Source organism: Macadamia integrifolia, chromosome 1 (genome assembly GCF_013358625.1).
Source record: "Macadamia integrifolia cultivar HAES 741 chromosome 1, SCU_Mint_v3, whole genome shotgun sequence".
In the NCBI taxonomy this organism is placed as follows: domain Eukaryota; kingdom Viridiplantae; phylum Streptophyta; class Magnoliopsida; order Proteales; family Proteaceae; genus Macadamia; species Macadamia integrifolia.
This window is the reverse complement of record NC_056557.1, coordinates 29,348,703-29,369,230: the sequence shown is the minus strand read 5'-3', so window position 1 is coordinate 29,369,230 and position 20,528 is coordinate 29,348,703. Positions and strand designations below refer to the sequence as shown.

Below are 20,528 nucleotides of genomic sequence, written 5' to 3'. Positions count from 1 at the left end.
GAAGGTCAACTAGTCCCTTACTCACATATTTAAGTTTCAATGCAAATGGAGTTAGCCATGTACAAAATTCAGCTTTGGCAATCCAAGATTACTAAGAGAATGTAAAATAGTGGTTGAAATAATGTCGATATGCATGTACATACATGGAGATGGATGCAAATACACAAAAGAAAATATGGTTGAATTTGGGTACAAAATTTGACAAGTGGACTATTCACACCATCCAGTGTCTAATAGTTGGAATTTTCATACTTATTGACAATGACATGAGCCTAGCTTTATGTTATATTTATGACTTACGTACTTATTAACAAGAACATTAAAAATAGAAATCAATGTCTAATAGATGAAAAATAGTGATATCCTCCTCAATGTAGAGTTTCTTTTTTTGTTAAAGCTCTCCGCGCCTCAGCTGAGTGACAGCATCTCCTTAGCCATTTCCTGCGGCACAAAAATTTAGCATTTGATGATATAATAAATTAGGCCTTCATTTCAACCATTCTAATAAATTCTGATTGTTCTTTCAACCAAAAAAAAAAATCTGATTGCTCCACAATGGGTGGGTTTAATACTTCAATTGCTTGCATTACAAGTTTGAAAAAGGAGACGTATATACATCCAAAGCAAGAACCTGAACCAGCCCTGTCCCCGTTCCCTATGCTCAGATACAACCCCAAGTTTTCAATGAGATAGGGGCAAATTTTCATAGCTCCTCAAAGCAAGGGGTTGCATCCAGGCCTACGGAACAGGGACGGGAAGCATTCTTTTTCCCAAAAATATTTTACAGGAAATTTTAATTTTAAAAATTAGATTGGTGGAAGATTGCATAGATGTCGCACCTGAGAAATAACTTGTTTATGGGCCAATGCATCACCTCCTCTTCAACTCTAAGAAATCACCCCAACTTCAAAGATTTGAGGATGACCTTCATAATGTGGGATATCTTGGGCATTCTTCTATTGTTACAGTTTGCAGTGTTGTTAGTAGTCGAAGATCATCTGGAAAGAAAGTAAGATTTTGACAACTCCAAATGTTTATGGTTCGAAGAGACGTGAGATTGTGGATCCACTTTGGCAAAGATGTCAACTTAGGCAGAGACCACATTACTAGTACTTCAAGGGAAGTGAGGTACCTGAAATCCTCCAATTGGGAGAGTTCCAGCTCTGGACAATTATCAATATACAAATACTGGAGAGCTGTTAAATATCTCATCCCTGACAGAGATGTTATTCTGTCACAATTTTGAATTGATAATGCCTTTAAAGAGCTAAGCCCCTGGAACTGTGTCTCATCCTCCCACAATGATTTCATAGCATGGCACCCAAAGACACGAAGGTCTTTAAGAGAGCTAAAGCCCGATTCCCCAAGCTTAATAGACAATCTTGGCAATGTGATGAGCTCGCGAGAATTATTAAAAGTCAATCTCTGAAGAACAGGGAGGTTCTGATTTTGTAGTAGCCCTTCTGGAACATATTCATTTCTGGTTTCTAGATGTAACCTTTGAAGAGAAGGAACCAATGGGAGAGTTTTCAACTTGTCACAATTTATAATTGTCATTGACAGAAGGCAAGGGAGTACTGCAAACAATCCTTCTAGATTTAGCATGTCATATAATGCTAGTTCTTTCAGCAATGGGAATCCTTTACCCCTGTCATCATCACTGTAGAACTGATCAAAACCTAAGCATTGAATAGAATCCATTCTTCTTAACTCAAGAAACTTAAGATATGGCAGATGCGCAAGAGGCGGGAGATGTTCACATCTATCACAGTCTTTGAATACCACACGAACTAAATTTTGAAGCGACAAATCATCCATCCAACTTGGAAATTTCTTGCCCATGTAGCCTTCTATTTCCAATGTTTTTATGCTTGCTGGGGGCTGGAGGCCTTCAAGCACCTCTTCAGTATTTTCTTTGATGGGAATCCCAAGATGTGTGGACCAAGACAGGGTTAAGGAGTGAAGGTTTCTCTTTCTTATCAAATTGGCTTCTTTGGCATCCATTGAATTCTTCACGTTCCCAAGACTATTTATCTGTAGCGATCCTCTCAGGTTCAGTCCTTGTAACTCACTGATATGACATCCATTCTTCTCCCCCACAATGAAGATGCTTAATGTCTGGAGGTGAACCAACTTCCCTATACCGATTGGCATTTGCCTAAGCGAGTTACACTTACGAATATCCAAGTGCCTGAGACTGCTCATGGTACTCATGTGTGTAGGCAACTTTTGAAGCATTGAACAGTTGAACAGATTCAATGTCTGCAAATGTTTTAGGTTGCTCAAGGATTCAGGTAATGTCCTAATTTTCATACCAGACAGGTTCAGGTACCTCAAGTGTATCAAATTGGCTATTGAAGATGGCAGATAAATTGGTTTCTGGCTTATTGTTTTGGACAAAAATAATTTCAGCAGTACACCTCTGGGATCCATATCAAATGCATCAAAAGTCAAATCTAATGCTCGTAGGCATCTATGATTTGAAAAGTTGAAATGAGTGAGAAGTTTCATGTAACTTTCATGAAACTCTGATGACTCGACATCAAGCAGCAGGGTACGTATGGTTTGAGATTTGCGCAAGGAATCATTAGTGGATGGTGCCAACATTTGTGAGTCAGACGATTCGCGGTCAAGCTTCATTGACAAGTGCCGAATCCCTTTGGGAACAACTCTTTCTCTGCTAGTCTGATCTAAGGTCAAACATTCATTATCCATAACAGAACATGCAAGATCATGGACTAGATCATGCATCTTACAACGCACTTCAGTGCCATAATCATTTTTTTCCACATCTTGGAAGAAAGACCTCCGTAGTAACTCATTAAAAATTTCATTCCCAATGTCTTCCAACTCCATTTTACCTTTTGATGGAATAAAACCATTAGCCATCCAGAGTAGGACTAATTGTTCCTTCTGGATCCAATGACCCTTTGGAAATATGGAGCAATAAGAAAAGCATTGCCTCAAATGTGAGGGAAGATGATTGTAGCTGAGTCTCAAGGCTGGCAATATGGTATTTTCTTCATCTTCTGGTAGATCCCAAATTTCACTGTCTCTCACAAACTGCCATTCGGGCTCTGTATATTTGAAGCGCATTAAGCTTCCTAGAGCCTTTGCAGCTAGAGGTACACCTCCACACTTCTTCACAATCTCCTTACCAATCATCACAAAGTTTGCATTCTCCTCTTTGCCATTGCCTAATGCATGTTGCTTGAACAAAGACCAACTATCATTCTTTGAAAGTCCTTTCAAGTGGTGTGGAGGAAATGTGCCCATAATTGATGCTATTTTTTCAGTACGAGTGGTTACAAGAATTGAACATCCTTCAATTCCACATTTCAATGAAGATTTCACCCTATCCCACTTGTCCCGATCTTCATTCCAAACATCATCCAATACAAGCAAAAATCTCCGCCTCAACTTCTCACGAAGGCGGCTTTGCAATGGATCCAAGTCCTTGAGATCACATGCATTTCCATCCATAGATTCTATGATTGCTTTGGTAAGCCCTTTTACATCAAAATCAACAGATACACAAACCCAAATTCTGGCCTCAAAATGATTCTTCACTCGTTCATCATTGTAGACTAGTTGAGCTAGTGTGGTCTTCCCAAGGCCACCGATTCCGATTATTGGATAAACCAGCAAATCTGGGTTACTACTGTTGGCCAACAATAGTTTTACTATCTGTTCTCTATCTTCTTCTCTACCATAAACTGGGTGTTCAGTAGGTAGAATGGAGCTAGTCTCTCGTTCAGTACTGCTCTCATCAACAGTACATTCCATGGTTCCCCGCGGGTTCAAATGAAATTTGGACCTCTCATCAGCAATATCATCAAATCTCTCTCTAATATCTTTAATTTTGTGTCCAATCTTGAGACGGAATGTAAGTTGTTCAAAATTGAAGCAAGATAAGAATGAGTGGCTTACCTGGTTGGTACGGTTGCCGCGGTTTCCCATCTGGGTTTCGAATTGAAGTGCTTTAACCGCACACTCATCTAAGATGTCATCTGCATCATAGGCCACATCCTTCAGTTTCTTTAACCAACTTTTGATGGCCTTATCCTTGAATTGTTTCTCCTCAGCATCTTCCAATACATCTCGAATGGTAGCTAAGGTGTTAGAAAGCCTTCTCATCTCTCGATCGACTCCCCATACCAAAGCAAACTCTTGCTGAAGTAGGGAGTTGATGTTCTGAAGAACAACTCGAAGAACTGCATCAACCATTTTTTTGGCAACCTAATTGTCAAATTGATCAAAGTTATTTAGATCTTTGAATTGGAAGGAAACTTTGAATCTCTCTTATCAGGTATAGTGGAATGGTAGTGAACTTATGATAGGAGAAGCTTTAACTGGACTTTGATGGGATGATCTTCAAGACTTAAGAGTCTGTATTTCCTCTTTCCTTCTTTGTTCACAACAGAGTTAGTAATGTGTGTAGTTAGGAGCTTGACTTGACTTTCCAAGTCATGTTGTTTGCTAGAGACCATAAAAGGATAGGAAATATCTTCAATTATTGAGAAAGAAGCTAACTCCAACCTCCTTCCCTTCTTATCTACCAAACAGAAACCTCATGCCCCTTTCCTCTTGGAGTATTAAGTCCTGCAGAGGAAAGGGGCACGAGGTTTCTGTTTGGTAGATAGGAAGGGAAGGAGGCCGGAGTAAGCTTCTGAACAGCTGTCTCAATGGTCAAGAGTGTATGGATTGGCCCACAAGAGATTGCTCAAAGCCAAAGCAAAAGCAACAACTTAATTTTTGGATTTGCAGTAACATCTCTCTACCACCACCCCCACCCCCCCCCCCCCCCCCAAAAAAAAAAAAGAAAAAAAGTTTAACCACAACTTAGACCCCAGGCTTCCCACAAAGCTCCAACTATATGAACAGAACTGGAAAGCAACATTTACACTATCGTATAAATTAACTCTCATAAATTAACTCTCACGAGTACTTAGGATACTCTCTTTTAAGATCTTGTTCACCCTCAAAAAGAGTTTTCATTCCTAGTGGAGAGTCTCATAACTATTGACAGCATGGAGATGAAAACTTATTTCTTCTGCTAGACATCTAACATTAATTTCATCAGTGATTGCTTCAATCCCAACATATTGGATGTCCCCAGGTTGTGTTTCTCCCCAAGTTCACAAGAGATGTGATTAGTTACAATGGTCTCAACTTGAGTTGGAGACTAATCTGTGAAGTATTTTCCGAGTGATACTTTCTTTGGCGCGAATAAAACTAAGGGTACCTAGGACATGGAAAGAGCCTTCTCAAAATCAGACACATATTGGTCCAATTGGATATGTTGCAGAATAGAGTCTGGTACAAAGGTGAAAAATCTGGTATGATCCTTGGAACCCACTCCTTCATTCATTTAGAATTCTCTCATATGTGAGAAGACAACCAGGGTTTTAGGTGGAAGACTTTATAACAAATGATCTATATTGGAACACTCCTCTGCTACAGAGTTAGGCATCCTCTTCAAGACCAGTTAACATTTCAAAAACTAGTCATTTGTCTTCTAAACAAGCCTATTCAGGCTTAATTAGATATGCTTCACAATCACAGGCCCTTACTTCATATGGAAAGTTCATTAATGTTTGAAGTGTCAGATCTTTTTTTTTTGGTGGAAATGTACAGTTAATTTTAAGCTATACCTGTTCTATGGATCAATGGGGTGTGTCCTATCTATGGAGAGAGCAATGAGACCCTGGGAGGGTGGCAAATTTATCTTGAGTTTGCGCCAAAATGGTACTGGACATAAAAGAGTGGCAAATTTATTTTATGTGAGAAAGAAAGAGATAGACACAGAGGTGCTTGTAGATCCTACACCAACGGCTAAGGGAACCTTCTCCTTATAAAATATATTTATCTAATTCCAATCCTTCGAACTGTTAATAATATATGTACTCAATAAAAACAAAAGCATACATATCATGTGTGCTACCACCCAAAAGAAAGAACACCACGTGAAGATTAGGGTTAAGAATAATACATATTAGGAAATGGTGAAGACCCGTGGGTTGGAAGTTGGAACTGTCCCGGAACCTCCCAAGTAACCCACCATGTTTGAACACTTTCCCCTTTTTCTCTTTTGCTTTTCAATCCAGTCACAGACTCACAGTGTACATAATACACGCAAGGCATCATCAACTCATCAAGTGTGACATGAAACCCCAGAAAATAAGACACCCCACACACATCGCTTTCTCATCCCACAAGCGTGCATGCGACGTAAGAACATAAGCATAAAGACAACCCCCACATCAACACATCACTTACTTTAATCGACCCAAACCAACCCATTTCTCAATCCCCATCACCCCCCCCCCCCTTAAAATGTCCCAAAATCCAATTCACCTTCCCTGCTTACCATCCCAAATCCCATCTCATAACATAAAAAACCCAACAAGAAAATTCCTATTCACTCCCCACGATAAAGTTTTCGTTCGCCACGTGAAGAATTCACCTCATAGATCAAAGGGTCCGAAGACCCAACTCCCGTTCGCCGCGTGAAGAATTCACCGCATAGATCAAAGGGTCCGAAGACCCACTTCCCATTCGCCGCGTGAAGAATTCACCGCATATATCAAAGGGTCTGAAGACCCACCTCCCCACCCCCTTTTCCCCCATCGAGTGGCCTAGATCCCCTACAGTAAACAGAGTGGGTGCAGGGGAACTCCGCACATACAAGCCATCACCATCACCATCACCACCATCAGCATTAACACAAATACACAGTAAAATATCGAAGAGTATCATAATCATAACCCACTGGAATTGAAAGAAAAATTAAAAAGGGAAAGATGCATACAATACTCAGTATAATGGTTGTAATGGCCCCCCCTACAGGACCCACACCAAAGTTTTTTCCGCTTTCTCTTTAAAGCAGAGTAATTTCAGACAAAACCCACATCAAACTCTCAAGCTCAAAGCCTCAAACAGTACAACATGATCCAAAAGAGAACAAAAAGGGAGGTAACGGAGTGCCAAAGAGAATGGGACCCAATCCACCAAACGCGCATGCACGCTTCTTATCCCGTGACCCACACCCACCAACACAAAGCCAAACTCCTCATGGGTCATCGGCTCGTCACCCACAGCTCCCACCCCACATCACACTCCAACCCTACACCTTACACCTCTGGCCTCGCTTTCTCACAACCCTAGAGAGCCACAACTCGTAATAATCATTTCTGGGTCAACAGACAAAAACACCATTTTCCCTTCCCAATACGTGTGAACTTATGAACACTTCAACTCCTTATTAAGGTATCATCCTTTCTAGCTTTGGGGAAAGAGAGAGATGCAGACTCCAATTGCAGAAACTAGTACTGATTCCCAGCTTCAATCATTTCAAATCTAGAATAGTAGTAGAAGACTCAGAGTGCAGCTTTCTTAGGTCTTTCACTTCCCCACCCTTCCTCTTTCTCTGGTTTTGGATTTCAGACATTTGGTAAATTCAATCCAGGAGAGCAAATCCACTTAATAGTACTACTATACTAACACTGCACTAAGATCATATGACACAACCACCACTAACTAGTGTACTAGTACTGGTAAAGCTCCCCTTTACTTGAGAGTAGTAGAGGTCCCAAGAGATTTGGCTTTAACCTTTAGTGATCTCAGGTATTGGATTGCTTCATCAAGGACCAATGCAGCATCCTTACCCTTCCCACCCGGAATTATGCTCTGCAGAATGCTCACTGTCTCCCGTATCTTCTCCTTCCTCGACCGCTTCAGTGAACCCATCTCTCTTCCTCCTGCCCTGCCTTTGATGCAGCTTGATTGGGCGTCGTCCTCGTAATATGACGTCGTCAAGCCATTGGGTTTTGCTGAACTTGCAGTATCCATGATTGAAGATGTTGCTTCATGTTCTCCATTTAGCAGTTTCCTCCTCTTAGTTGGGCTACCTGAACTTGCAACTTCTTCTTCTGCTTCATCTTCTTGATTTTCGTGGCCTGTCATTTCAATAGGGGAATGACCCGTGCTAGCTACCTCATCATCTTCTTCACCACCATCAGTATCTTCAAATTCATCATCAGAATAAAGTAGAGCATTTAGTTCTTCTGTGTCTTCATGCATTTCACTTCCATCATCACTTTCATGATTCTCATCCAATGCACCAGAGACAACAGGCCCAGATTGATAAATTGGATCTCTACTAGTTGCCAGCTCAGTATCAAATGGATTCTGAATCTTATAACTTGGGTGTTGGACTTGAACAGAAGGAGCAATCACTGAACTAATAAAGAAGCTTGTTTGATTCCCGGATTGATCGAAGACGAGGAATTGCTTCTCAACAGAACCTGGTTCTGCATTGGATGCGGCTGCCCCCTGGCCGTAACATCCATGAGGGAATGCAGAAAACTTTTCTGTCCCAATGCAATTGGGTGGAGCAAAGGCTGCCTGCCGGTGGCGTGGTAAACAATAAAACCACCCATGAGGTTCAGCTGCTTGGGACATTTTCAACTGACCGAGCTCAGGAAAAGCAAACCCCGGTACAGGCAATGTGCCATCACCAGAAGCCATTCGAGACTGAGGGTTTGCATAAGCAGGGAAAGTATTATCCAGGCCCAGATCCGGCATAGGGCTCGTGCAATTCATATTGAATTGTTGCAAAGCAGAATGCTGCTGATGAATCCAAGAACCACAGTTCTTTCCCATTAAACTAACACAATCACCTGATTAAAAAAAAGAAATACAAGATATTAACACTGGTTGATCATCAAAGAAGCCACAAGAAGTACATCAAATACAAGCAGCAAGGTCTTAGAAACATACCAGTGAGTAATAGGTAAGAAATATTTTGTTTGTTGCCTCACTCAGGATCAAAGAAAACTATAATCTCCAGCTTAATTCGAAGAATATTAACAACGACGATCAATCTACTAATCTACGTTACGGGCTTCAGCAAATGACGAAAGTACTCAGCCTGGCATCATAGAGAAAGATCAGTTTGGTGCATTTTTAAGTTCCCATTGCAGAGAAGTATTAAATTAAAAAGGTTATTTGCAAGAAAAGCTTCATCTGGGTCACAAATCCCTTACAGATTCCAGATACAGATACAGATACAGGACAAAATTAAGAAATATGTCTTCACTCACCTGGCAATCCTGCAATTGATGAAAGCATGCTATAACTCTAACTATAATGGTCGCGCTCCCTGCAATCCCATTCTCATGTTTCAATGCCCGGAATCTTGTCTGGCTCGCTGCTTGGCACACCATAACTACTTTTTCACCCTTGTAAAAAGAAACCCACAATCTATCCGAAAACCAATTGACACTCGAAAGGAAGAATCAAACTAAAAGATGGACAAAGGAAAAAACCAGATAAAGGGTTAAACTGCAAACCCAGATCAGATTACAAGTTTATAACAGAAAAAGATTAAGCCCTAACAAGAGGGTTAGTTTGATTTGTCTTTAATTCTCAGATAATCTGAAGCACGTAGCGAGGAATAAAAACGAAGAGGTTGGATCCCATGGACAGATTAGCAAAAAAGAAGACGAGTGAATTGGGGTTTAATCCAAGCAGGGAGATTTACAGAATAACTCGACAATACAGATTCAAAGAAGTAAAACTTCGGAACACATCAACAGACAGACTCAACCACCGCATGCTGTCTCTTTCCAAACAGAAGTAGCCACGACTATTTCTTCTGCTACAACTCAACTACCCTGCAACAATTTCAAACAAGAATCAGATCTTGAGCTAGGTTTTGGTAACTAAGACCGGATTCATTTATAACAACCCATACGTTCTACTTAGTTTTGTCCAAAGGATCCGGGAAAAAAGGAAACAAGAAACTAAAACAAGGATTCTGAAAGTCCAACAGGTGAGTAAAGAATCTCTGATCTTGCATTTTGTATTCAGGAACACATTATTAAAGGAAAAATTCAAAGAATCCTCGAAATCTTCCGCAAAAACTTATCTTTCCTAAAGAAAAGTAAAAAAAATTCAAAAGTTTTCCCTCACTATATACCCTAAAATAGTGGGAAAAACCATTGCTTTCACTCAGAACTTCAACAGAAAGCGAGAAAACATAAAGACAGTACCTCAAAAAGAAAGAAGAAAGCATCAAAATTAGAACCATTTCAAAGCATACAAGAAGTATTAGAATCAAAAGTATCAAACAATCAACAACTTACAGAGAATAAACAAGTTGAAACCGTGATTAAAGCTTCAGATCTCAGTTACCCAGTTGGATGGAGAAGCCTAAAAAGCGGAATCAGAAGAACCCAGAAAGGAAAGGGAAAGTAGACAAGAAGACGGACATGAACTTGGAGAGAATTCTCAGAAGAGCACTCACACGCTATAGTCAAAAGCAATGGACAGAGAACAAAGGGATCTTAACATTATATAGAGAACGAAATGACGGCACTACCCTTGGTTTGGGGAGCAATTCTTTCTATAATAAATAACAAAATAAAATTAATGAGTTTATTAATACAGTCAAATCACTGGAAGATAGCCTCAGTAAATGGTTAAATAATGATCTTTGGGATACTCTGGTCAATCACCTGTTGACCCTTTTTCCATTAAAGCTAATGTTTATGGTTCTAACCTTAACCCATGAGTTAGTTGGTGGGTGGAAGGGTAAATTTGGAATCTTAGTGAATCTTTTCCCATAGAATATAATCATGCCAGTATCATTTCCTTTCTCAATTATACCCTTATACTTTTCCTAAAACTACTTCTCCCAAATTTATATTTTCCCTAACACTACTTTTTTTATGTCTCAACCTGAATAATGCCATTACTGCATCACCTATTGGTGATGGGACCTAGCTTATGTGGCATAGTGTGAGTTTCCATTATTATTGTCAGCATTATTAAAGCTAAACAGCAATGTAAGAAGAGGTTACTTGGGGAAGAGAAAGAGAAGGCACACGCACTGCTATGGTTGGGTCATTCATCATTGATCCTTATCTAGGTAGTATCAAGCTGAAAATCTTGTTGTAGCCGATCTTGGTAACAATAACATTATTTTAATTTTTACCCTATTAAATTGGGTAAAAGAACATTACCTTCCGAGTAGATACATGTCAACAAATGCGACCAGTGGAAGGTGAGCATGGTCTTTTTGCATCTGTTGTGTCTAATTAAAGATTCTTCAATGATCTATTTTCCAAATAGCCAATTGGATTTGGGTTAAAACTTAATTTATGCAGGAACTGTGGGGTTTACATGCGTACAAAGTTTCAGCCCAATTCAGCATATCATGTGGCAAAAGTAAGTACTTGACCTAATTTGATTATGTGGCCCATTATATGAGAAACCCTTCCCCAAAAAGTGAGTAATAAAAGAAATGAGAAAATTTTCCTCTACCGAATGGGAGGATTCACCATATCATCTTAGGGTTCATAAATACCTATTGGATTTTAGTATAATCCTCAAAATATCCTTTCGTGTGCATGTGAAGTCATGCAATCAAGGGATTCTCCTTCTTCATAAGAATTAATAATACAATAAATGTCCGTATCTATACTAACAATGTTGTTACATAAATACGGATAAATTGAAACATTTGTGTATAGATGAAAAGCATTGTACTCAAATACAATATCATGCTTCCTTTAGGATGCTTGAACTCTCATTGGTTAGGAGAATTTTTACATTTTTCTTTTTTAACTTTTTGGTTGAAGCTTAGGGGCATTTTCTCATTCACTCTACATAACTAATATCAAACTGAATATACTCTCAAACGCATAAGAAATATGTGTTTTTGACATTAATGAGTTATTAATGTCATAACTCATTAATAAGTTGCAAGCAGACTTCTGACCTGCCATGTTTGCTCAAGAAAAATGTTTTTCTGATATGACAATACGAATCACTAAAAGCCATGATATTCATCTTAGGTGCAGCCTTAAATTACATGGGGGTACAATGTACCACATGAATTTATAGAAACACACTATAAATGTTATCCATCAAGGGTTCTTGGAAAAGTAGATGGTTCAACAGTCAAACTATCGAAGAAAAATATATAAAAAAGAAAAAAAATAAAGAAAAACTATACAAATATTTATATGTGATATATATGGGAGGAAGAACCTTGTTAGTATGGTGTTGACTATTGCCTACGCTTATACATATGCTGGCACGAAAAGACCACGATACTTTCTGTTAGAGCAAACACCAAAAAATACGAAAATAAATTGACAATAAATTTGCACAACACAGAGATTTAACGAGGTTCACACACCGGTGTGGTGTGCTACGTCCCCGGGCGAAGAAGAAGATGTATACTATGTAAAGGAGAGATTACATCCAAGTAGCAGCGAGAAAACTCGCCCGGATACCCTAGCTCGAAAAACCCCCCAAAATACAATGACTTTCTCAATAAGACAACAGTACATTATATACTCCAAGTAGCGGGTTGACCCATTGGGTCGCGATCGATCCGGTCAAACTCCCGCACCCCGATACGAGATCAACACTGGGCTCTGGGCTTGGGCCTATTGGCCCAACCCCTCTGCTTCCATCATAGATCTCAAAAAACTTCCCATTTTAGTCGCCACCAAAATATTTCAGAGTGGGTCAATCTTCAAAACGGATCAAGAATTCGAGACAAACTTAACACCTCCCATCCGAATTTTTGAAGATGCTTCCATGTGCTTTCTCATTAGCCTCGTGCGCTGGTATTGCCTACACCAAGTTCTTTCTTCCTATATAGCTGCATGGATAATGGTATCATTCACATTGGGTCCAACTAATCATGCCAAGAGAAATAATAATAAAAATATCTCGTGCGTGTGGGCAATTGTACACTGCCATCTTGGGAAAGTTTTTCATATATGTATAAGGTCCTTCTAGACGTCAATATGCCTAATGAATACAATATTTTACTGTTCGCCACTTGACAATACATGAATTAGTTCATGTGATAGATGACCACATACGCATCTCAATGGCCAAATTTTAGTCCAAAGTAAGTGAGGAAAATTGTTCAATCACTGATTCAAAATTTTACTAAAATTACAAAAATACCCATTAAAGGGAGATGAATATAAAATAAAAATAGTGAATAATGAAGTATCTTATTTCACTAGACATAGTGACTGAAAAGAAAAGTGAGATATATAAAAAGAATTTTCATTATGCCTTTATTTGTTTTAGAAAAAAAATCCATGTAAAAAGAAAAACTTTGATGCAAAATCATATTTTTATCTGATATTTGTACACAAACTAATTTTTTCATTATGGGTAACACATACACATACATGTACTAATTTTAATTTAATATTTTACTTTTATATGTCTTTTTACCTCAAATTAATGTTTTTTTGATAAATCCTAAAATTAAATAGACCTCCACAAAACTCCATCTAACAAATATAACCAATTTCATTAATATGTTAGGTGGGTCAATGGTTTAATATAAGGATGACTAAAACTTTCTATTGAATTGTTCAAACCATGGTAGAAACTTTCTATTGAATTGTTCAAACCATCACTTATTCCAAACTTTAAAACATTTCATTGAAAACAATTGAGTAATTAACCAAGATATATGAATTTTCTAATGTACCATTCTACGACATTTAAACCATCCACCTGTTAAATCTCATACTAATAATATTCTGCTTATTAATAAAAAAAAGTAATTTGGGATAAAATTCTGGTTATTAATAAAAAAAAAAAAGAACCATTGAGCATAGTGAGTCTTTTTCTCATGAAACTCCTTGGAGACAATAGTTGCATTACAATTCATGAAGATGTTAAAAGCGAAATACTAACAATGGTGTTTTTATAAATATTAAATAAATTAAAATATATGCTAAAGGAGGGAAAACATCACAGTCACATACAACATCTTGTTTTATTTAGAACGCTTGAGCTCTCATTATTAATGGACATTTTCTCATGTAGTCTACACAACTAACATCACAATGAATAAACTCATGCGCATAAGAAATAAATATTAATGAAATTGTCATAATGTTTGCATTTGAAATAGTAGCTTCTTAACAATAAATTTTAAGCATACTTCTGAGCTACATGTTTGACCAAAAAAAATGATATTAGATATGACCATACCAAACACTAAAAGCAAGGGTTTTTGGTGCAATTTTAAATTACATGTGGGACATTATGTCATATGAATTCATAGAAACCTGCAGTTATGTATGCTATCATTCAATGCTTCTTGGAAGTGGTTGGTTTAATTGTCCAATTATCAAAGTTTTTTACCAAAAAGAAACTTTCTTATTTTGTCAATTAGAGAAATTTTAGCTAAAATCTATTAAGGAAGTATATCCTGTGGAGGAGTGTGGTTCTTACATACGTGTAAGGGTTAATGAGAACGTATGAAGAAATATTCATAGAGAAGTTATTTTAACTTTCAGAGATGCAAGCCGATCATTTCGCCCCGCCATCCACACTCCCCCACAGAAAACATTTTTCCAATTTAATAATCAAATTTGAAGAATAAACCCCTCCAAAGTGAGTATATCAATTTTAAAGATATCATCACTACAGGATTTAGGGAAAGGAACACTATCCGTTCACGCACTCCTGCACCCAGACACATGGTGGTGAAAATGATCATCCAACGCCCCTTGGCCCCCCGCATAGGCAATGTGGCCACATGACCAAGTAACGTTCTCTCTCCTATATATTTTCACTATAATTATGAAGAATTTATTTTCATCATCACTTTATTTGTTTATGGGTAAAATTTATGTTTTCTACCCAAAAAAAAAAAAAAAAAAAAAGTTTTTTAAAAAATAATCTTCCAGGTGAAATCATTATTTTATCCAACAATAAAACAAATACTGAATTTAATTGTATATTTTACTTTAATGTGTTTTACCTAAAATTAAATAGACCTCTACAAAACTCCCTCTAACAAATATCTCCAATACTTCATTAATATGTTGGGTGAGTCAATGTTCAAAGCGTATGGTGGTTTGATGTAAATATGACAAAAAATGTCTATTGAATTGGTCAAACCATTGTCTGTATCAAGTTTTTTTAAAGCATTACATTGGAGAAAAGTGAGGAACAAGTTAAATCACCTTTTCTCCCTCGCTCTACCCACAACATTTAAAGCATCTACTACCACTTTAATTAACAATATTTTTTGGTAGAAATTTTAATTAAAAATCTCATCTTAATAATATTAATTGTTGAATTAGGGTTGATGTAGAAAATTCATTTAAAATTCTGGCAAAAACATTAATACAGTACACCCTGGATTTTGTTCTAACTCCTACATTTCACTATTTTTTGTTGAAAACTATTCTTCCATCTCAAAAAAAAAAAAAAAAAAAAAAAAAGAGGCTCGAGACTCCCACTATTTTGCGATCTAGAGAGAATCATAACGTGTGTAGTCTTACCCCTATTTCACTGAGAGATTGTTTCCTGATTTGAACCTAATCGTGTGTGATAATCTTATGTGTTTAGGATGTTATTATTAAATAAGTGAATCATGGGAACTTCTTTCATTATACAATTAATAATATCTTTTCTACTCTTAGGCCTCTCCATCATTTCTCATTCGGTTCCCTTCAAATACATGCCAGACTCTATTTCTCACTCCTAGTCCATGTAACCATTATTAGTCTCTACTGCTCTAAGGAACTCAGAATACTTTGTTGGAGAGAAAGGTTCAGACAAATGATGGTCTTCAAAGTTCAAAGGTTTCCCCACCCGTGCATTACACCTTAGAAGCTAACAAGTTGGTTGAGAAGAATGAATGAAAATTAAATGAAGAAGAGGGATCTTTCACCTGCATAGATAGGTATCCAATGCAGTTAACTCGAATGACAATTATTCTAACTTTGACTAGTCAAAGCAAAAATTGTATACACATGGAGCATGGGACCCTTAACATTTACTAGAGCACACGAGTGATGGGCCATGGCTGGAGCTTGAATTGATGCTATGTGCTCATGACAGATCTGATGACTGAGACCTGGCCCACAAAAGGACTTTTGGTTACTGGAATGACTGTGATTGGTTGGCTATGTAATAACCCATTTAAGGGTGGTCGATGTCAAAGAACCAAGTAATTTGTAACAACAAAATTGGAGTCCCGACTCCCGACCAGCTCCCCAAGCGGGAAGAAGAGTTACCCCCTCCATATAGGTGAGGGGATCCTACCGTGTATGAGTTATTTTGATCACGAGTCATAGCAATTAATGTACCATTAATTCGTGATTTGATACCTTATGAATGATAAGATCTCATATGGGGAGGTCACTATATGGGGGGGAGATGATTTGAATTTTTTCACCATTCATTGTGAATGGAGAATCTCTTATCTGAAAGTTTAGTTGTTTTACGATGAATATCAAAAATAATAGGAGAGCATTTTCATTTCCTTATAATAGAGCACAAAGTAATAATGACCTTAGATGGGTGGATAAACCCTAATATACTGATCGAGAAAAACTTTCTCTACAAGCGAAATCTTATCTTATTAGGCAAAAGTTTTTCTTTAACAATGGAGTGAGAAGAATTCTTTCACCAGTGGTGATGTGACCATGCAATGAGACTCTTAACTCCTATTAATTTTTGAGGTAGGTAATACTTTCTCATTCGGCATCCAATGGAACTAATGCCAATGTTGAATGAATTCTAGAAGAGAAACCATATGATGTCACCATATGAATGAATTTTTGGCAGGTGAGTTTCATCTTCAACTTCCACCCCCCTTGTAAGTCAAAACTACATTCCCCAATTAATCAACTCTAAGGATCATATATCATGAATTAAGAGATTCTCTCTTCATCCTAGATAGGTGGAAGAAAAGTCCATTTACACCACCGTCGATTTTACTTTAAAATAATATCAATAACTCAGAAGATTTGTCTCTTTCTACCGGGGGTCAATTGGTTCATCTATCCATTTCACTACGTTCGATCATGAGTAACATGATCAACCGGTTTTTAATTTTTTTGCGGACTTACACTTTGATTGAATCAACCTAACCATAACCAATGACTTTAGCATAAACTACACATTGTGTCATCTCTTTAGTATTTATCTATTCATATCTAGTCCTGACCAAAAAATGTAAAAAAAGGAGAGAGAGAATATACAATAACACAAAATGTTAAAAAGGAAAAGAGAAGGGAGGGGAAAAAAAAAATAAGAGCGCATGATTCCATAACCTGCAAGATCTTATGCACAGAAGGAAAATCTATAGTGACAATAATTTATGTATTATGGTATAAACAAATGAAAATTATATTGGTGGTGTCATGCTCTCTTGTTTAGAGTGGAGGGAACAGAGAAAAGCCCCAATCAAGTTCAGCTCTTTCCTGAGGTCCACGCTTTTGGTGGCTCTAAAGCCTTCTCCAAATTTTGTTGAGATGTAAACAATAAATTCGCCTCAAACTTATGTTATTTCATATCACCCACTTTTTTTTTTTTTTAATCTCATTATTTAAAATATCATTAGTCCATGCTTGATGATCTCATACACAACAGTATATAAAAAAAATTAGAGAAAGCTAGTAGTTGAGTATTTTTTTTGGGTAGAAAAGGTGGTTGGGTATTAGCCACTTATAAAGGATCCTTTTGGAAGGTCTACCATTACAAATTATTTGTAGAAAAAAGAAACTTAAAACGATACGAAAAGTAATGAAAATTACATATAACGATCATACTATGTAAGGATTAATGTGATTTTAAATTTTTACTAAAAAGCAAGATGCCTACGTCCATTGCGAGATGAGCTCTGCTTCACTATCAAACAAAGAATAGGATTACACCCGTTTTCCTCACTCCTCTTTTAGGTTACAGAGAATAAACCATTGCTACAAATTTATATCAAAACCTACATAGCCACATATTACCGAAATACCCATATATCCCTTTACTTAGGCTTTATGACCTTTTAATAGCCCTTCGAGTTGGTATATAAATGCAAATGTTGGAATACAAGACATCGTACCCCATGCCCATCCCATAAATGAATGTGGGGCTCACCACAACATTACCCTTAATTTAGTGTCTTTCCATTGTTCTGAGAATTCAATTCAGTGTTCTGTATGATTAAGATGACTAATGTAATTGGATCATTTGGCATAGTTGCCACGTGTGGTCTTGTGACACTTTGCACGCTTAGATTAGTGGAGATTAATTAGAATTCAATTTTAAAAAAAAATCCAGATGGATTAGTGGGACATGAGACAATGGAGCCATTTGGTTGTGGATTCTCCAACAAAAACACCCACGCTTGGAAAGCCAAACAATACCCTCTCCACCATGCCGCACTAAAAGATTACATCTTCATGCTTTGCCCTTAAAAAACCAAAAAGAAATACAAAGGAAGGAATCCATGCTCACATATTGTTTATGTGTTACATATACCACCCACTTCCTTAGACTTTTATCCCATTTCTCACTTTTATATTTAAGTATATAGTTTTATTATATAATGTGAACCTGAATAAGTAACACAAAAGGCTCATTAGAAAGTGTCAAAACCCCTCACACTTAAACTTTTTCTTTTTGGGCCGTTGTGGGGTTAGTTTAGTGGGCTCAAGGCTGAGGTGGAAATTGATGAACTAGGTCAACTGTGATTGAAACTATATCATCAAACACGTGTGAGAAGCACGCTTATGATGTATACCCACTTGGCAAAGGCCCCAAAGCATATCATTTGGAGCTCACTTGTCATTGAAGGAGAGCTACTATTTGTATTTAGTACTAATTACATGGAATGTGGAAAGCAATCAACTATTTTGTTAATCTTTTCAGAGCTTCTTTTGGCATTCCGTGTTTGATGGAGCATCATTTAAGACTTGGTTGTGGCACGCTTATATGTGCCTTGGATGGCAAGAAAAATAAACTATTATGGTCATATGGAGATGTGACTTTGAAGGTAACTTCAATCCTTCCTTCCATCTTTTTTTACTACAAGAGAGAAGAAGAATTGTAAAGGATGAGACAGCAATAACCCCTTTCATTATGCTTTGTTCTAATAAAGCTAAGTATGGTTCTCCATACAGATGCTGAAATACTCGTAAAAGAATTATATTACATGGAATATGATGCATAGCCCTCAAAGCAAGCAAGCTTATAAGGATCCAAATCTTGGTTCAAATGCTTGAGGTGTCCTCCTCCACTCTCTTCAATAGAATTATCTTGGTTGTTAATCTAAAGATCAACGTTATGGCCTATTGGTTGAATAAAACACAGGTATGTTATTTCATAGGAGGGAGGAGAGAGATAGACAGAGGGAGGCATTATCATATGCTACACTGCCTGGCATCGTTCTTTTTCAAAAAATTTAAAATTTAGTTAAATGCAATTTGTATTCAATATTTTTCACAAATAACTATGTAAAATTATGATATACAATATTATTGGGTATATATTTTGATGTGCCTCAGCTCCTTTTGGAACTAATCGGGAAATTCCCCCAAACAACATATTGTGCAATTCATAAAAGAAGAAAAGCATGCATGTTGTGGCATGTATGAAAAAGGATAAATTGAGAACAATTGCCTAGTATAGTTGGTAGAATGTGGAGTGTAAAAACCCCCCTGCCACGAGGTCTCAGGTTTGAACCCCTTGGTTCTCAACTTCCCTACAATAGCACCCCACCCCACCCCACCCGGCAAAATAAATAAATATAAAAGTTAAACCTAAGGATATATAAGTTATATGAAAATTAAAAAATGATGGGAAAGAAAATAAAAAAAGGTTCTTACACACCAGTGTGGGGACCTTTCCTACATGCCTTGCCACGTGGACTACTAATGCGGCTTTTTAATTGTTAGATAGAGAGATCATGTCTACATTAGTAACAACCCAAGGGGGTAGCACAGTTGGTGGGCAACGAACTTGGTACGAATCATAAACTCGGACGTCCTAAGCTCGACTCCCACTAGGCACACCTTGGGCCACTGACACGGGAGCATTTTAATGCTCTTCATTGTTTTCAGTGAAAGTTGAATAGTTCTCATTCAATCCTGTGATGACCTGATCCATGCGGTTGTAGGGTTAGTATGGACTCGCAGGACTAGTCAGGCCGAAGGCCCAGATACCCGTCGTTAGCAAAAAAAAAATGTCTACATTAGCAATATGTCAATTTCAAGGTCTGATTAAGTCATGTATTCCCATATATCATCATGCACAATGTAAGTTATTGCACACCTACGATACTCCAGCAACTTCCGTGCACTCTCCTACACTCACTTACAATACTCAAACAACCATTGTGTATTATCTTGTAGTCTTGAATTTTCAAAGCTATGTTTTCACACGTGAATAGTATGATAAAATTAAAATTTGACATATGAATACGAGACCTATGGGTTTGCTTGTACATGAAATTTGTACCCCATATGATTTGTCATGACACGATTAATTATTGTCTTTTAAAGTGTGTATGAAAGGTTACTAAAAAAACTAAGGCTGAGTTTGGTAGTAATTCAATTCCAAAAATGACGTTTCATGTCAAAAATAGAATTTTTAGTTTTTTTGTCAAAATGCTGTTTAAAAACAACAAAAAAAGTGTTTGATGAACTTGTTTCAAGAACAATTACCCTAGTTGTTAATTTTTT

The 20,528-nt window shown here is 37.4% G+C and overlaps 2 protein-coding genes across 3 annotated transcripts; both read right to left on the bottom strand.

Annotated features, from left to right (window-relative positions):
- Window positions 1–113: 113 nt before the first annotated feature.
- LOC122075983 (putative disease resistance protein RGA3) lies at window positions 114–4,514 on the bottom strand. The gene is made up of 2 exons (XM_042641226.1): window positions 840–4,514; window positions 114–441 (listed from the first exon to the last, which is right to left on the bottom strand). The coding sequence occupies exon 1, from the start codon at window positions 4,225–4,227 to the stop codon at window positions 928–930; it is 3,300 nt and encodes a 1,099-aa protein (XP_042497160.1). The 5' UTR covers window positions 4,228–4,514; the 3' UTR covers window positions 114–441; window positions 840–927.
- A 2,229-nt stretch (window positions 4,515–6,743) lies between these two features.
- LOC122083469 (transcription factor bHLH143-like) lies at window positions 6,744–10,323 on the bottom strand. Of its 2 annotated transcripts, none has more exons than XM_042651290.1 (4): window positions 10,149–10,323; window positions 9,105–9,677; window positions 8,782–8,932; window positions 6,744–8,681 (listed from the first exon to the last, which is right to left on the bottom strand). In XM_042651290.1, exon 4 carries the CDS (start codon window positions 8,662–8,664, stop codon window positions 7,570–7,572), a length of 1,095 nt encoding a protein of 364 aa, XP_042507224.1. In that variant the 5' UTR covers window positions 8,665–8,681; window positions 8,782–8,932; window positions 9,105–9,677; window positions 10,149–10,323; the 3' UTR covers window positions 6,744–7,569. The 2 variants fall into 2 exon arrangements, with proteins under 2 accessions (XP_042507224.1, XP_042507233.1); XM_042651299.1 differs by having other exon boundaries at window positions 10,198–10,323.
- Between the last annotated feature and the right edge of the window lie 10,205 nt (window positions 10,324–20,528).

What these genes read in the sequence shown, in the direction of transcription:
- LOC122075983 (XM_042641226.1), bottom strand. Translation starts at nt 4,227, where the DNA reads ATGGTTGATGCAGTTCTTCGAGTTGTTCTTCAGAACATCAACTCCCTA.
- LOC122083469 (XM_042651290.1), bottom strand. Translation starts at nt 8,664, where the DNA reads ATGGGAAAGAACTGTGGTTCTTGGATTCATCAGCAGCATTCTGCTTTG.